Below are 19,479 nucleotides of genomic sequence, written 5' to 3'. Positions count from 1 at the left end.
TAGTTTTAAAGCCTTTCTATTAGATTTGGAATAAAAATAATGTCTGTTCATAAACCATTATTCATAATGTTATGGATATATTTAGTTGAAGTTTAGATCCATGTAACTTCTCAGATGACATCACTTTAAATAATGATAAGATTCAAATTTGCATATCAAAAATCAGCTAGGAAATGGATTATAAAGATTATCTTTTATAACATTTATCTTAGATGACTGTACAAAAACACACAAATTATAACAAGTTCTCTAACAAAAATATGCTTTTAAAATTAACAAGTATAGACAAGACATTCTGCAAATTTAAAATATAAAGTGTACTGTGAATATAATTTAATTTTAACAAACTTTTAGAGGAGTTTTTAAAGTGAAGGAATTGCCTTCTCAGACACCAACTCATGTTTGTTTCCTAGATATAAATCATAAATGAATTTAATGGGTTTCCTTCTCAAGACACGTTTCCCATTTTATGCTCCTTTACCAAATGTCCTGTTACTGAAGTCCAACAACTTCTTATCTGTGAACTGTGTATATCCTTAAAAGTATAGAACAGGCAGCCCCTAAAGAAGCTCCTTCATGACTGTAGTAGAAGATACATACATAGCCTCATCAATGAACCCCTCTGGGATATTTATTCAGTAAAAGCATAACTTAAAAGGACCCTGATTCCCAGGTCTTTATGTTGAGAATTGTACTTCATTAACAAATAAGTAATAGTAAAGTATATTTTTTGCATTCATCTGCTGTTACATCTTAATAATATGACAATTAAAACTGCAAATGCATATCTAATGAAGACAGCTACTAAATTGGAGAGTTATTAGTCATTGTCGTAGATGCAACCTGAAAAAGAAAAGGATACAAAATGTAATTAGAAGCCTAGAATTACACATATACATATTCTTTAAGTTCCCCAAGTTGGAAGAATGTCTTTTGCAATTGAATCCTATCATAGACACTGACATACGGGTTATAATACACAACTGAAGGATAACTTTAGCCAAAGGAAATATTGAACTCACTATTTTTAATGTACAAAATAAAATCAATTTGTTTACAATCTAGGTAAGAATTGGGATCTTCATTTGTGCTGGATTTACTTAGTCTAGTTTTTAATTTCCTTTATGCTCCACATAGTATATCATATGAATATGAAAATTTACCATGTTAAATTCAAAATGCATAATAAATAAAATAACATAGAAATAAAAACATAGAATATCAAAACTTTAAAAAAATTACCCAGACCTCTAAATGTGGGAGTCCTATAAAAATAAGTTCAGAAAGTAGAATTAAAGAATAAAGGAGAATTTTAAATAAAAATGTAGCTATTAAAATTAGCCAGATAAATGATAACTAATTGGTGAATGTGAAAATGATAAATTAGTTTTTGCATGAAAATTGAAATATAGTATAATTATTTAAAAATTTTCAGTGAGATAAAGAATGGTAGCAAAGAAGCAAAAGTATGTTTAAATTATAGAGAAGCAAAATTTCTTACTAGAATGAAGTATAGAAACTTTATTGGGTAAAATTTCCATCTTTTGAAACAAAACTAGGCAAAATACTATATAATTTATTATAGGGAACAATTGGATATGACCTAAGAGAAACACAAATGGCAATATTTTTACTTTTATCCTATCACTTGTCTTCTAAAATCTAATTCTGTTTCTATTCTATGGGGATCTTCTATAGTGTTTCTTTTCTTCAAAAATAGAAAAGTAGATATTGTATCATTTAAAAAATATATCTTTTTTTATGGTCTGAGACCCTTTTTTCTTTGACCACTTAATAATTTTAGGTCTGCAAACATTAAGGAAAGAAATTTATGGAGGTGATTGTTGAACCAATCATTAGTAATCTCAATTAGTAAGGTGAAGACTAGAAAAATATGTGGGAGAGTAAGGCATAGTGAGGATTGGGGGGATAGACTAAAGTTTATGAAGGACTTTGATATAAAAACTCAGTTTATCTACATTTGGAAGTGGGCAGACAAGAGGTTGAGCCTCAGTTTGAGTCAGCCGAACTATTTGAAAGTAGCTGAGAATAAAACTATGACCTCAGATTGTTTCTTTATGTTTCAGAAATGCTTCCTCTTTGTTTCTAAAGAATCACATTTACACAGGCTGAAGGAGCATTTATAAACTTTAAGTGGAAACAAGGGCAGATTTTACCTAAATTCATAGTTGGAAAAACTATAATTCCAAGTAAAATAAAGAAAAATGATTTTAGTAAGAGAATAGATTATTGTTCATATGAGGATTAAGAGTTCAATAGGAAACAAGGAATAATAAATGAAGGCAGTAGAGAAAAAAATGGGCTATCTTCATAATGTGTAGTAGTTTTTTTTAAGAGGCTAGTTTTGGAATTAGAGGATCTGGATTCAATTTCTGACTGCTACTTTAAACACATGTGAATTTAAAAGTCACTTAACCTTTTTGGGACTCAGTTTATTCAACTCTAAAATAAGGGAAATGTGTCAAAAGATTGCTAAAGATCCCTTCTGGTTATAAATTCTTAATCTTATCTGTACAGAAAAATTCTCATATGGCAAGCCATGAATATGGAATATCCAGGGATGGCTAGTCACTATTGTTAGACACCAGCTCAAAGGCAAAGACATAAAAGTTGCAGGTAGAATATCTTATAAGCCACAAAAACAAATAGTCACAAGAATCCTCATTTTTTTTTGATAGCTAGAGAGATTTAAAGCATAAATAAGAGTTAATAGTAAAAATTGAGGCAAATTGTGTTTACACCATCAGAATTCTTAGTATGTAAGCTTCATTATGCATTGGGAATAATTTTTTTAATGCTCAGAATATTAAGAATGATCATTAATTGTTGATTTTTTTCCTGAAAATCTAAGAATTTAGATTAAGTTGCTAATTGTTCTCCCCTTCTGTGGATGGATACTACTTACTTTGCTGTAGCAAAAACAAATGTGTTAAAATATTGTAAATTTTTAAAAAATGAAACATACCATCAGCAATGTCATCATAGATCTCTCCTTCACTGGAAATACAGAAAAGAATATTTATTTTAAAGAAATTATTTTCTATGTATAATAAGCAATTAATATGAGAAAAGGTAACATAATATGGACATCACATAATATATTTGAAAATTATATTTTATTCATCCATATGAAATAGGTCTTTTGATACTAATATCTACACTTTAATTTTATCTTCTAATTTAGGTTTTATCTAATCTATATTTTATATTAATAATATAATCATAAATAAAAATAATATAAATATAATAAAGTCCAAAACTACTAATTACTTAACAATTATTCATTATAATCAAACAGTTAATCTGCTTTCATTTTGACACTTTTCTAGGCACCATAATGCCAGGTTCTTTGCATTCATGAATTCTGTATTTAAGGTATACCATTTATTTGCACTTTTAGCATTGAAAAATATGCTTTTAAAATTGATATAGAAATGTAATGATTATGATCTATTTTTAAAATGAAATCAACAAATTTAAGAGCTAAAATGTAGTTATTGTAATGATACAAAAATATATGACTATATTTATGTAATTCTAAAAAGTGATTGTTTATTTTATTCATTAGAGTCACAGTAACTCACAAAGATCACCTACTAAAGTGTGGAGGGCTTGAAATAAGCCTTAGCAGAGGGATTAATTACACAATTGTATGAATGCCAATTTTGGGGGGGTATTTAAACATATTTAATACATTTGTGAAATGCATTTGGATACATTTACAAATCTATATGCAGGATTTCCAATTCCATATATATATATATATATATATACATATATATGTATATATATGTGTACACATATATATACATATATATGTATATATATATATTTATCATTGACAATTCTTGTGTGTGTGTGTGTGTGTGTGTGTGTGCGCGCGCGCCAGGACCTATCCTCAAAGAACTGGCATTGTAATGAGAATTGTGATCAGTCTATAAATAACTTTGTTATTATTACTTCTTTTTATAATTTGAAATTTGTAACTAGGGTTACAAGTGACCTAACTCTAGAGACAGTGATTTGCCACTGTCTGGCTTTTAAAACTGCTTAATAAGACTAATCTGCTTGGTCCTATCTGATCTTAGGTTGTTGTGCTGCACCTGTACTTCAGTTCTGAAATCCTATTCATGCTTTCATTGGTTTGAATTTTTTTGATTTTGAATACTCAGCCACTGACTCCACACCTAACTCCCTTCAAAGCTTAACTCAATTCCTCCTACAAGACAGTCTATTTGTTTTGTTTTATTAGTTTTTCAACATTCCTTTCTGAATTATTTTTTTCCTAGGTTTTTGCAAGGCAAATAGGTTAAGTGGCTTGCCTAAGGCCACACAACTAGGTAATTATTAAGTGTCTGAGTCTGGATTTGAACTTTGGTACTCCTGACTCCAGGGCCTGTGCTCTATCCACTGCACCACTTAGCTGCTCCTTCATTTGTGAATTCTTAAGTCACACATTTTTCTACCACCTTCCCTTCCTTCCCCTCTCCCCTTGATAGCAAGCCACCTGGTAAAAGTTGTAGATGTACCTTTGCGTTTTACATATTTTTATATTAGGTCATTCTGTGTGAGAGGAATTAGGACTAAGGGGAAAGAAAGAAAACCAGAAGATAGGAAGGAAACACCAAAGAGAAGTTTTTAAAAGGTGGACATAGTATACATTCAGATTCCATGGTATTTTCCAGGGCTGACCTGCTGATCTCAGTTGTTAATGCCATCCTCCAAAATTACTTCGTAATTTTTGAATTTACTTGTCAATGGACATATTGATTCTCTCTAGAGAAAGTAAGTCCTTTGTGGGCAGGGACAATTTCCTTTTTGTCTTTGTAGACCCAGTGCCTAGAGCCCTGTCTAGTACATAGTAGGTGCTTAATATAAAAATAAGTGAATTGCTACTGATTCTGCTTTACACATTTATTTCCCTGGAAATGTGATCTGACAAGGTGACTAGAACCACTAAAAGTATCTTGGATTAATTCTGGTTTTTCTAGTTCCTCTGCCTTCTTACCAGGCTTTCATTGGAATCAAAAGCCAGATTTTAATTAAGGACAGGGTCAATTCAAAAGACCATAATCAATTGGAATATTATGGTGAATGCTCAGAACTACCCTAAAGGAGCCAAGAATGGAGATTAATGAAAAATTTTGGCAGACAATGACATAAATATAGGAAGTTCTCATTCACAAATGTATCTAACAATCCTAAATCACTGAATATTGCACAGGGTATTTAAAGAAGGTTGGAAAAAAAAAATAGAGCTTAATACCTACTGTATAGACCAATAGATTGCTCAAGTCAGGGCCAGACCTGACAGATGGGTTATATCTCACCCTTGCTGTGATAGATAATTGTGGGATCATTTCTAACATAACAATCTTTACTTTTGTGTTTGTTTAGCTGTTTTTCAGTTGTGACTAATTCTCTGAGATGCCGTTTGGATTTTCTTGTCAAAGACACTGGAGGGATTTATTATTTCCTTTGCTGGTTCATTTTCCAGATAAGAAAACTGAGGCAAGCAGGGTTAAGTAACTTGTCCAAGAGTCAACCAACTAGTAAGTTTCTGACACTGGATTGAATTGAATTGAAGCAGTCTTTCAGATGTGGGGCCCAGACTTACTGCTCCACTGTAATCACACCTGGCTTCCCCTACCTACCTATTCTCTCTGTTTTGCAAACTCCTAAGCTCCTGTTTGTTTTCAGAACTTAGCCTTCTAACCCTTCAGAGTTCCCAAGAATCTATACAACAACTTTGTAGGTACCATTGGGAAAATTCCACGGCAATCCCTGGCCCTGAGAGCACTCTGTGATCAAGAAAGTACAGTTGGTCAGCCAATATACATTTAGTAAGAGTTTATTATATGCAAGCCATTGTACTAAGCTCTGGAGAGATACAGAAAGGCAAAAACAATATCTCTGGTCTCAAGAAACTCACATTTTAATAGGGAGGAGATAGGATGGGGAAGAAAACATGAAAATAAGAGAAATAACAACAACAATCCTTGATATATGCAAGATGAATGGGAGGTGACCTTAGGGAAGGTTCTGAGGGTGGGAAGGTAGGGAAACATCAATTCTAGAGGTAGAATTTAACCTGAGATTTGAAGGAAGCCAGGGAAGTGAGGAGGCACAGATGAGGAAGGAGAGCCTTCCAGACATGGATGGGGTCAGTCAGTGAAAGGCAGATTCAGGAGATGGAATGTTTTTGTGGGGATCCACCCAAGGAGAGTATTGCTAGGTCAAAGAATGTGGAAGAGTATGAGGGCCTGGAAAGTGGCCTGGTTATTAAGGACTTTGAACATTAGTTTAAAGGATTTTATATTTGATTCTGAAGGTAATAGGAAATCAATGGAATTTTTTTGTTTTTTGATTTGAGAGGGGCAGTCAGATCTATGCTTTAGGAAGATTTTTAAGTGGAGGATAAACTGAATTAGAGAAGAAACTCAAAGAGGAGAACAATCCAAAGTCAAAAATATAGTTATTTCTATAGTCTACACTTGAAGGAACAAAGGCCTGTATCAGCTTGGCAGATAGCAATAGACTAAAGGAGGAGATGGTGGGGGGAGATAGCTGAGTGAGGGAGGTGGAAAAGAGAGCTCATGGTAAGTGGACTTATTTATTTTTATTTTTTTGGGGGGGGGGAAGTATAAAGCAAAATTCTCAGCTGAGTGTGGGTGGATGGGAACCACAGGGTGTGGAGGGGAGGAGTAGTGCTATGGAAGGCGTGAGGAATGAAAAAGTTTGAAATAGCTGCTGTGAGGAATGATATAGCAGATTGATAAGATCATTCCTCCAGGCTAAGTTCTGCAAGTAGGGGCAGTGATTGCTTTTCCCCTTGAATTTTTAGTTGGACAAAATGAACCACACAGAATGCACAGGCAAGGATGGATTCGAATCTGTAATCATTGCATGTTCCCCTACTTTGTAACATACTCTTTTTTCCTAAATTAGTTCTTTCTGAAGGCCCCACCATCCTTCCATCCACTTAGGGTCTCCCAACCTTGGTATCATCTTTACTTACTTTCCTTCACCTCACATACTCAAATCTTGTCGTTTTTACCTCTGCCTTCCTCAATCTGGCCCCTTCTTTTTATTCCAGGTCCTGTCTCATCTTTCAATAGCTTCTTAATTGTTGCCCCAGCCCCAAGTCTCTTCCCTTTCTCATTTCAAATAACTCTCAAAGCTGTCTTCCTAAGTATGACCATGTTACTTCCATACTTACAACATAGCAACTTGGGGTGGCTAGGTTGGTGCAGTGGATGGAGCACACACCCTGGAGTCTGAAGTACTTGAGTTCAAATCCAGCCTCAGACACTTAATAATTACCTAGTTGTATGGCCTTGGGCAAGCCACTTAACCTCATTGCCTAGCTAAAAACCTAAAAAGAAATGTAGTGACTCCCTACTGATTCTAGAATTAAATAGGTACTTAGAATCACAAACTTTTAGAGCTATTTTTAGGGAGGGGGAGTATGATTTGGGGAAATCCTGTGATTTCATTGGCAAAAGGAATTACTAAAGAGGTAATTTCTTTCACCAACACAGATGTGCATATCACCAAATGTTTTGCAATTTATTCGGGGTGAGCCCCCAAAGTCTTAGTGTAGTTTTAAACTAGTTAAATTTAGTAAACTGTTGAAGCTTAAAATAGCCTTAAGACTTTTGGGGATAGTCATAACGAGCTGGCTGCCTGGGCCTCTGAGAGAATAGGTGACTAGCTCAAGATCACACAACATAAAATTACAAGGAATCTTAAAGGTCTCCTAGGACAACTTTCATCATTTTATAGTAGAGAACTCTCTTCTAGCTCAATTGATTAATTTAGTTGAATAATAATAATAACAAGAGAAATTGATGGCTATGATCTGTGGGTTTGCATATTTACTACATGAGCAAACAGAAAAGCATAGTTAAAACATTTGTATTTTTTGCAAATTAAAGCATCTCTAAGGTATCACCTCACACCTCTCAGACTGGCCAATATGACCAGAATGGACAATGATTAATGTTGGAAGGGATGTGGGAAATCTGGGACACTAATATATTGTTGGTGGAGCTGTGAACTCATCCAATTTTTCTGGAATTATGCCCAAAGGGCAATAAAAATGTGCATACCCTTTGTTCAGCAGTATCACTACTGGGTCTGTACCCTGAAGAGATTATGGAAAAAGGGTAAAAGCATCACTCATACAAAAATATTCATAGCAGTCCTGTTTGTGGTTGCAAAGAATTGAAAATTAAGTAAATATCCTTCAATTGGGGAATGGCTTAACAAACTGTGGTATATGTATGTCAAGGAACCCTATAGTTCTATTAGAAACCAGGAGGGATGGGAATTCAGGGAAGTAAGGAAGGATTTGCATGAACTGATGCTGAGCAAGATGAGAAGAACCAGAAAAACATTGTACTCCCTAACAGCAACATGGGGGTGATGTTTAACCTTGAAGGGACTCACTCATTCTATCAGTGCAACAATCAGGGACAATTTTGGGCTATCTGTGATAGAGAATACCATCTGTATCCAGAGAAAGAATTGTGGAGTTTGAACAAAGACCAAAGACTATTACCTTCAATTTAGAAAAAAAAAAGTTATCTTATTATGTAATTTTGCCATCTCTTATACTTTATTTTTTTTTCCTTTAAGGATATGATTTCTCAGGGGCAGCTAGGTGGCACAGTGGATAGAGCACTGACCCTGGAGTCAGGAGTACCTGAGTTCAATTCCTGCCTCAGACACTTAATAATTACCTAGCTGTGTGGCCTTGGGCAAGTCATTAACCCCATTGCCTTGTAAAAAAAAACTTAAAAAAATGAAGAGAAGGATATGATTTCTCTCTCATCACATTCAGCTGAGATCAATGTATGCCATGGAAACAATGTAAAGACTAACAGACTGCCTTCTGTGGGGGGTGGGGAGAGTGAAGAAAGAATGGGGGGGGAAATTGTAAAACTCAAAATAAATAAAATCTTTCTAAAGAAAAAAATATTTGTATTTTTAAAAATGCAAATTACAATCATAATTAAAATTAATATGTAGAGAATAATACTTATCACATTTATGTAACATAAGGTGTTATTTCATTTAACACAAGAAAACTGGCAAAAGTCACAAAATTATTTCTTTCTTGCAAAAAGATATGGCACTGAAAGATAAATTTTACTTACTTATCCACCAAACAGCTTCGAAGGACATAACCATCTATGAAATAAAAAAAATGGAGAAAAAGTTTAATATGCCATTTAGAAAAAAATTTTAGTTTTAATTTGTTTTTTTAAGCTTTAGTTTTAAGTTTACATTTGTAATATCTAAGATCAGAAGGCACTAGAAGTGATAATATGTTTCTTTATGACATTCTTTTCTTTTCAATATCTTTCTTAATACTGTATTCTTCTGACTTTTCTTCCTTCCAATTAGAATAAATCTTTTCAACAATTTGAATGAAAAGACAACAGTTGCTGGTGCTCCTTTACTTAACCATTGGCAAAATCTAATAAAATGAAATTTATTAGGGATAAATGTTGTTTTAATTTAGGGATGAATGTTGTTTTAACTATGGGTCCCAAAAAATCAACTTCACAAGTATAATGTAGGGAATATAACTAGATAGTTATTCTGAAAAAGATCTGGAAGTTTGAGTGAACTTCAAGTCCAATATTAATTCAATGCAATGTCAAAAAGGTAATACTGTGGTTCCCTGAAAATAAGACCTAACTGGAAAATAAGCCCTAGTATGATTTTTTTTCCAAGATACTTATAAGTCCCACCCTAAAATAAGCCCCAGCTAAAATTATCAGCCAGACAGACACATTTAGTATATCCATTGCAACACATGATGGATATATTGGATTATAAGATAACAATATAAATACATAATTAAATATAAATAAATCATATTATTGACATTAATATTTAAATGATAATGTAAATGAAAATTAAATATTTATAAATAACCAAGCCAGCACCTTTGAATGAGAAATAAAAGCCTATGGAAGCAAATAAACTCAAAACTTATTGCCAAATGACCAGTGTTCAGTTGTAATGCATGGACATATGTATACACACTTGATAAATTCTAGTTGGAAAGAAAGCTCCACCTCTAATCATCACTGAGGGCAAGAAAGATAAGATTAAACATGTTTCAGGCACTTATGTTCTTCTGGTGCACACAAACAGGGAAATGGGACGTTTTTATGCTGCCCCTTGTTATGTGAGGTGACCAAAGAGGTCTGTAAGTCTGGGAAGAAGTCAGCACTCACCATGTTAAAGATAGGAAGCACTTTCTTTCAGGGAAGAATAGAGAAAGTAACGATTCCTGCAGAAATGACTGCCTATCTCCAGAAAGCCCTAATGTGTCTTTTGGAGCAAAAATTAATATAAGATCTGTTCTTTTTTTTCCCCAGGAAATATGGTACATGCTGCATTAAGAGAGGCATAGAATCCAGAAAGAATAAAATGAGTCTCATTGTATTCTGACCTGATCAGAGCATTTCTAGTCTATTATGTTCTAGTGCTGGGCATACATTTTAGGAAAAAATTGATAGTATTTAGTCAAGGACAATAAGTATAATTAAAGCTGTTCTTTGATATGAGGATTGGTTGAAGGATTGCAGTTATTTAGTATAGAGAAGAGAAGACTCATGGTAAACAAAATAGCTGTATTCAAGTATTTTAAAGATAATCATTTAGAAGAAGAGTAGAATGGGCTTCTTCAGGAAGAATACTTTCCTATTGATTGAAGGCCTTCAAGTCTTCCTGGGGATATTGTAGAGGAGATTCTTGCTCAAACATGAGTTGGATTACATTAATATGGTCTTTGAGGTTCTTTACAACTCAGATATTATGTAATTTGGATTTTTCTCCTCCTTTTTCTCTGCCTGTCCTTTCTTTTCCTCTTCCTTTTGTAGGACTATAATATAGTATGTAATATAATATAGGAACTCTAATATAATAAAAATTTTACTTCACCAGATAAAATTTGATTTTATGTATATTCATTGAGTGGCTGCTATTGCCTATTTTTTGTCCACCATTTTAACAACTTTTTTTGGGGGGGAGATTTTTTGCCAGACAATGGAGTTAAGGTGCAGCTAGGTGGCACAGTGGATAGAGCACCATCCCTGAACTCAGGAGTACCTGAATTCAAATATGGCCCTAGAAACTTAATAATTATCTAGCTGTGTGACCTTGGGCAAGCCACTTAACCCCATTTACCTTACAAAAAAGACAACAGAGTTATGTCCCTTGCCCAAAGTATCTGAGGTCGGATTTGAACTCAGTTGCTCCTGACTCCAGGACCAGTGCTCTATTTACTACACCACTTAGCTAACCCAACTTTTTTTTTAAGAAAATAGTGACAATATGGCTATTGTCTTTGCAAACTTCTATCAGTTTTTTTCTTGAGGTCATTATTATTATGAAAAGGAACCATTTTAAAGATTGAAAAACTGCTCTAGCAAATTACAGATAAAAGACTTGACATCAAGAATTCCTCAACAATAGAATGTTCTTCTATAATATTTTCATAAGAAGATAATTATTACCTTTCAAAGGAAATAAAATATAAACATTATATTTTCTTTAGCATTAGTTCATTTGCCTATGATGACCATTTCCTAATTTATGAATTAATGTAATGGATCAGGTGTCAAAATTACTAAAGAGTAAAGAATATTCAACACTATTTTAATAAGATTGAAAAATTTCTAGTTCAGATCATTTTATACCTCCCTTTTCATTTCACTGAAATATTAGCAAAAAAAGCTTATACACAAAAGATCATCTAAAAATTGATTCTGCTTAGGGTTGTTTTAAGACTAAAGTTCCTGTCACTCACTTTCATGTTAAGAGACTTTCCTCTTCAAACAAGACAAATATCACTTACATTAATTCCCAGAGGGAGATGAAGTCATCACTGACATATTCAGTGCCATTTGCTTGTCTCATGTCAGATGATCTGTGTAATTAGTCAGCTCTTAGAACAAATTACTGATTCTTTGTGTCAGGGCCACAAAGCATAAATCGTACCCCAAATGAGTCCATAGCACAAAATGAGTCCATGTCAAGAACCAGAATCAAAGCTGAATACTTGCTTGAAACTTTTTTTCCTGAATGAATTGTTTGTTTCTACCTTTATTTTAGTTGTTCCTTATAAAAGTGTAATGGGGGAGGGGAAAGTATGTAGGAAAAAAATTCATCTAAGGAGATTACAATGGTAAAAGTTTCTCTGGCACCTTTACTAATGTAACTAAGCTAATTATTTCACAATGACAGAACATTTTCTCTCTTCAATGCAAAGTCAATATTATTTTGGGTTGGCATGCATTCCTTACAGCTTCCATTTAAAATTAGAAGAGATAAGATTGGAATAATGTATTCAGAATTAGGAATTGTTATCTGAGATGTGGCTCTCAGTTTATCCTCATCATATGGATCATAATGTATTTCAGTTTTTAATCAATTGTTTCCTTATTAAGACAGGGTTGTGTTTTCAAAAGAAAGGTACAAAGAATCTCTATGACTCTGTCAAGTTGAAGTCTGTTCCTATGTTGGAATAGCAGTTTTTATTATAAGTATTGCTGGTGGAAGCACTACAATATCTTTTAAAATTATTTACCAGAATATTTGTGGTACATGATTAAATATCATTAGTAATTAAGCACAGTCATAGCCCTTTCTATTAGAAAAGTTATTTATGGCGATTTATGATAAATAGCTCAGCCATTTATGAATATCATGAATTATATAAAGGTAATTCTATTTGATTTTCAAACACTGATAGCATTCCCCTCCTCTATTCTGCCTGCTCAAGTGCTCCTCTTCTATTTTTCACTTAGCTCATCCTTGGTGTTAAATGAATGTTAAACTATTATTAGTAGTATCTAGAGAAGATTCTTTGAGGATAAAGTATTGGATGACACCTTACTGCTCTTTTCAGTTTCCTGAAATAATGCACCAATTTTGTGTCCATTAGCTGCAAAATCATAATTCATTGCTAATGGATAGGATTTTTCCAGGGTTGTGACTTTTAATGCTATGGAGCTTTTGCTCTCTGCATCCTTTTAAAAACCTAATTCAATTAAAGATGATTCATGATGTGTCAAAAAGAAAGTGAATTATTCCACCATAATTTTTTATATAATCTATATTTTATAGTTCCTAGAAATAAATCTCATTTACAGTTGATAAATCCTGTCTTTGCTCACATGTGAATATCCCCAATGGTGGATTTTGGTGCAACAGATCAGCTTCTGTATTAAAGCTTTGTAAATTATGTAGAGGCTCATATGAAAGTGACTCCCACAGATAAAAGATCTAATTTTTCTCTGGAAATCTCCCCTCAGTAGGGTAGAACACACTGATAGGAAACAAATGTTTTGTTGACATTTGGTAGGGCAGAACTAGCTCAGAAATGAGCTCCTACACACATATGTCACTATTAATTCTATCCCAAAATGTCTGTTTGCTTTTGTGTAGCAACCACTTCCAGCTAGTGAGTGACTTATGAAACTACTAAAAAAATTCAATGAATTGGTAAATTCTTCTTTTAAAAAAATTTCCAGTATTCCCAAAATTAAAAAAAAATCATATTTCCCCCCTCTTTGATGAGCATCTTGTGACTTTGACTTGAACAAGTTGCCTAACCTTCTTTCTAGGCTTCAGTTTCTTTATCTGTAAAATGAGGGGGTTGGATGTAGATCCTCTCTGAGGTTTCTTTCACCTTGAAAGTTAAGATAATTTAAGGATAATGTATATATAACATGAGCACATGTATAATATATATGTGTATATCTGTATATGTATATATATGAACATAAATATATATAATCATATACATATATAAATTATATATATATATATAAATATAAATTTAAGCTATTAAAGCTTGAAACTGTAATAAGATTTTGGAACCAACCTATATGTGCCTCTGTGTATATAGAAATACATGTATATGTGCATATATAAACAAGTTATTATTATTATATATATTATATTATATTATATACACATGTAAAAATGTGGTCAAATTCAGAAATTCAGTAAAAAAATAACATACAATTTGGGTATATTCAGGCAAAAGTTATTAAAATATACTATGCTCATCTGCCTAAACAGTAATAGAACTGATCAACTATATGTGAGTATTTCTGAACATTTTTCTTCTCATCAAGGACTGGGAAACTCTACTGCTTCATTCTAATGTTTACAAATGATTTCTTCCCAATAACTGACAGGAAGTAGATGAACTTTTTGCCTGTTCAAAACTGATTTATGGTAGGGGTAGCTGGCACAGGGGATAGAGCATTGGCCCTGGAGTCAGGAGGACCCAAGTTCAAATCCAACCCCAGACCTTGGACAAATCCATTAATCCCATTGCCCACAAAAATAAAAAGCAAACAAACAAACATTGATTTTTATAGAGTCAACCATACGTTAAAAAAAGGCATATTTCTTTGAAAAATACATCCTTCAATAGATACTATGGGGATTCTGCAGGAGCAGATATTATCAGAAGACAGCTGTTTTGGTTTTGTCTTTGTATTCCTGACACCTAGTAGATAGTTAATAAGGGCTTATTGATTAACTCCAGTGCCAAGGAAATCCTCTCCTCTAAAAAAGATGAATATAGTAAGATGAATTCTTGACTAGAAACCTTTAGATTTGAGGGGAAAAATTATTTTAGAAGAATGAGTTAACATTGGGCCAAATTTCATCTTTAATCCTAAGAGAAATATAGAATGGGATGAAGGTTCTTTTGTATTAATGAGAAGATGTAACTTGCTGGTACCCAAGCATGCTTGACCAATTGCTTAGGTTTTATACATCTAAAAGATTCCATGTGCTACAACTAAAGCAGGCCTGAAAAAAAAATCATTTCTAAGACTACCCATCATTATGGTAGCCTATAACTGGAAATTTGATCAGGTCACATCAAGGACTTGAGATTACAGGGTGCATTAAAAAAATCTCAAGAAGGGAATGTATTAGACCCCAAGTATGAAGCATAGAATATTCCCCCTTTTACAAAATATTATGGATTCCATCTCCCAATTTGAGAGATATAGGATATTAGGATCTGCAGAAAAGGATATAAACAGAAACAACATAAGTTAATGAAAAGAGAAAGATTTGAGCTAAAAGATAGTTATAAACAGAGACAACATGAAATAATGAAAAGAAGAATGGATTTAAAAGACCCAAGTCAAAATCTCAGACTTGCCACTTAAATGGCATATGACTTTGGGAAAATTATCTGTCTGGTCTATTGTTTCTCCTTGTATAAAATAGGAGTAATATCTACTGAGAGGTATATATAACATCAGTGAATAACTTGTTGTGATTGAGTCATTTTTTAGTCTTGACCAACTCTTCAAAACTCCATTTGGGGTTTTCTTGGCAAGATGGGAATGGTTAGCTATTTCTTTCTCCAGCTCATTTTATGAATAAAGAGGCAGTTAAGTGGTGCAGTGGAGCCCTGGCCATCGAGTCAAATGGACAGGCATTTGAAACTGTCCTCAGACACTTGACACTGACTAGCTGTGTGACCTTGGTCAAGTTACTTAACCCTGATCCAGGGCCATCCCGATTCATATCTTGCCACTGGATTCAGATTTTCTTTATCTGGAGGAGAAAATGAGGAGGGTAACTTAGCACAGTATCCTCTCACTCAAATCCAATTCATTTGCTTGTCATGACATTACCTCCCCTAATATCATGATCTTCTTCAAGAACGAAGGACAAATGTCATCATAGGTGAAGAATTAAGGCAAACAAGGCTTAGTGACTTGCTCAAGGTCACACATCTACTAAGTGTCTGAAGTTGGATTTGAGCTAATGAAGAGAAAAATTCCTGACTCTAAGCCCAGATCTTTATCCACTGTACCATCTCACTGTCCCAAATATTATATATGCAAATGCTCTGAAACTTTTAAAAAGTACTCTTATGTCTAAGGGCATGTCTCCCAGAAATCTGCATTGAATTCTACAGCGTGGAAATGATAGAAATCCTCACCATAATAGATGTTAGGAGCTGTAAACCCTCATCCAGGCCTCTGGGGAATATTATTAATATTAACTATTGGCAATATTAGAAATGATTTCAATAAAATACATGGATTAAAGTATTTCTAACTAGTCTATCATAATCATGATAGTGGAAAGTAAAATAAGGTTTGCCAAATATTTTACTTACAATACCTTATTTGATCCATTTTGTAGATGAGAAAACTGGGACTGAGTGGTTAAATGACTTACCTAGGGCCATACAGCTAATACAGTAGTAAATGTCAAAAGCAGAATTTCTCTAAGTTCATCTATCTATTTCCTGTGTTGGATTACTTTAGTGAAAATCTTGCTTTTTGAAGTACAAAGTGGGGGGGATATAATATCTGTGACTAAGGATGTGATTGACTTCTTATATACTGCTAGATTTTAGTTTGAGATATTCCATCATGCTCATAAAGTCTTAATTTTGGAATATGTTTGTGAATATGACTGCTTAGATAGAAATAACAACCGAACTAAATTTCAGTTCTAATTTAGTGTTCGGTCTCAAAGTTTTTGAATAACATGTTCTTCTAAGGACTACGAATTTGGGCTAGATATTGAGTACAAAAGCAAAGTATGATTACCAGAGCTCTTGAGAGATAGTTGAATTTTTAATAAAAGGAAGAGGGTGAAATAAATGGATAAGATTTGAGAGACATTCCAAGAATAAGATCTGGAGAGAAATGAAGAAACAGAGGTGAAAGTAACAGAAAAGTACAAGTAAATGAAGAAACTTGATTAACTGAAGTGAATAAAATAGAGAAAACAAGTACCAAATCAGATGAAAAAAGTAAATATGTTTTATGATGGTATGTTCTTGGTAGCTTGCCAATTTTTGCTTGTATCCATGTAGAAAGGTTTGAAATGTTCCTTGAGAAGCTGTTCACTTGACTGCCACTTTGTAATAATATATAAACAAAATTCTTTTCTCTATGTTTCTAAAAACCAGTGGACTGATAATAGTTATTTTCATAATCGGAATTATAGGTTGATGGGCCTATTCCCCCAAGTTTCTGTGATGGGAAATATAACACAAAGGGAGAAGAGGATTCAGAGAAATGTTGTTCTGGGCAGGAGCCAATCAAATCTTTTTTGTCCCCTTTGTTTCCTTTTCTTATCTATTACTACATCTCATTCCTAGAACATCAATTCAATTCTCATACACAAGTTAGTTTTCTTTTGTAATTAAAAATGCAACCAAAAGCCCATCGTGATGCTTCTGATTAATGTTCTGAGTGGCCAACTCTCAGGCTTGTAGAATCACAGAGTGTCCATCTTGGAAGGCACCTCAAAAGTCTTGTACTATCTGTATCTATATAAGAATCTATCATTTTTGCTTAGCTCCAGGGTCCTTTCTCTCTCCAAATCCCTCATTGCCTATGTTTCACTAGCTCTTACTGTGAACTCCCAAAGAGTATCTCTTTGGATGGTACCCATTTTTGTTCCTGATAAGACTGAGCAGACAACACAGCTTTGAACTACTTCTCCTTCAACTTTCAACCAAACAAACAAAACAAGCTTTATATACATTTTTTGAAAAAAGTTCACTTAAATAAATTTAAATAAAGGAGATTAAAAATTCCTTAAGGACACAGACTTTTATTTATTTGGCTTAATGTTTATAATTTTGACCACTCAAATATTAAATCAAAGCAAATACAACTGCAAAATAGTAAACTGAAATTGTGGATATGATGTAAACTATAAAAAATTTAAAACGAGTGCTGAATAAAAGTTATTCAACATTTAAGAATCAAATTTATCATTTTATCTAGACATAAAGGATTCTGAATAGAAAAGAACTTGCAGATTGTCTACTATAATTCCCTTCCTCTATGGACACTTAGAAAGAGAGTAATTTGAATTTAAGTCTGTTAATTTTTTTATGAAAATTTCAACATTCTAGCATATACCCCAAATTAAAGAATTCATTACATTATCCAAATTATAGACAATGCAAAGTATGTACAATGACTTACATTTTCCTTCTTCATTCCTGCACAGCACTTTTGTATCATCTGTACTTTGTATAACTTCAAGAGATTCTCCAGGCTTCAATTGCAGATCTCTGGTTCCCCATTTTTTAGAAGTTAAGGTAGGTATCACTTGAGTTGTATAGAGGACTCTAATTTCACCATCAAACTGAAAAAAAAGAGACATTATTTATATTTTCCCCAAATGTGATATTAAAACAACAATTTTGCATGGAAATCTGTTTATATTCAATTCAATCCAACAATTTAGCAAGTATTAATTAAAAATTTGCCATGTTCAAAGTTCTTTGCTGGGCACTAGGGCTACAGAGAAAAAATAATGGAAAACAGTTCCTGCCTTCAAGAAGGTTACATTCTACTAGTAGATATGACATCTAAACAGATAAGCACATTCAAAATATTTTAATGAGGATAGACAAATTGCTACCTTGCTGACAAATTAAGTAAATATGAAGATAGTGAATTTGACTGGAGCATAGAGTATGTGAAGGGGATATTGTGAAATAAGGCAGAATGTAGCCTAGGGACAGCTGGCAAAAGACTAAGTGCTAAATGGAAGAGTTTGCATTTTATCCTATAAGCACTAGGAGATTCTTGAGCAATAAAGAGACATGGTCAGGAATGTTATTTTAGTAACAGAGGAGAGGAGAGATAGGCTAAAAAAGGAAAATTTCTAGAAGTAGGAAGTCTAGTTAGGAGCCATTGTAATAATCCAGTAGCAATGATAAAGATCTGAATATTGTGTACCCAAAATGGGTACCATCCAAAGAGATACTCTTTGGGAGTTCACAGTAAGAGCTAGTGAAACATAGGCAATGAGGGATTTGGAGAGAGAAAGGACCCTGGAGCTAAGCAAAAATGATAGATTCTTATATAGATACAGATAGTACAAGACTTTTGAGGTGCCTTCCAAGATGGAGACTCTGTGATTCTACAAGCATGAGAGTTGGCCACTGTATAAGTAGAGAAGAGATAGATCTAAGAGATGTTGTGCAGTTGTAATCACCAAAACTTGGCAACTTGACAACATATATAGTCACATATGTAAGGGGAGTGAAAATGAGCAGTTGAAAATTACATTTAGTTTGTAAACCTGGGTGACTGAAAGCTAAAGGGACATTAAGAGGTGTGTTTAAGTTCTGAATAAAATTAAATGAACTCTGTTTTAGTCATTTTGTGACTAAGATACCTATGAAAAATCCAGGTGAAGCTGCCCAGCACAAGTTGGTGATGTTGGACTAGAACTCAATATATAGAAAACTTCTGGGTAAGTTCTCTGTGTTTATTCTATACATATGATATGTTGGACATTACATATCTCTATATAGAGATGATAATTGAAATAGTAAGATATAAAGAGAACATCTTAATAATGGTATTGAAAGAGCAGATGAAGAGTCCAATATTGATACTTGGAGATCTC

General features: G+C 33.4%; 1 protein-coding gene across 2 annotated transcripts in view; it reads right to left on the bottom strand.

Moving 5' to 3' along the window:
• Positions 1-608: 608 nt before the first annotated feature.
• Positions 609-19,479, bottom strand: part of LOC141500776 (FYN-binding protein 1-like) — a 114,716-nt gene continuing 95,845 nt past the window's right edge. For both annotated transcript variants that reach the window (XM_074204240.1, XM_074204241.1), the window contains 4 exons: positions 18,042-18,204; positions 9,183-9,216; positions 2,987-3,018; positions 609-843 (listed from right to left, as the gene is read on the bottom strand). In XM_074204240.1, coding sequence (XP_074060341.1) covers positions 821-843; positions 2,987-3,018; positions 9,183-9,216; positions 18,042-18,204 — 252 coding nt within the window. In that variant the 3' untranslated portion in view covers positions 609-820. The remainder of the gene's footprint in view (positions 844-2,986; positions 3,019-9,182; positions 9,217-18,041; positions 18,205-19,479) is intronic.

Source organism: Macrotis lagotis, chromosome X (genome assembly GCF_037893015.1).
Source record: "Macrotis lagotis isolate mMagLag1 chromosome X, bilby.v1.9.chrom.fasta, whole genome shotgun sequence".
Taxonomy (NCBI): Eukaryota; Metazoa; Chordata; class Mammalia; order Peramelemorphia; family Peramelidae; genus Macrotis; species Macrotis lagotis.
The sequence above is the reverse complement of the archived record's forward strand: the minus strand, read 5'-3'. Positions and strand labels throughout refer to the sequence as shown.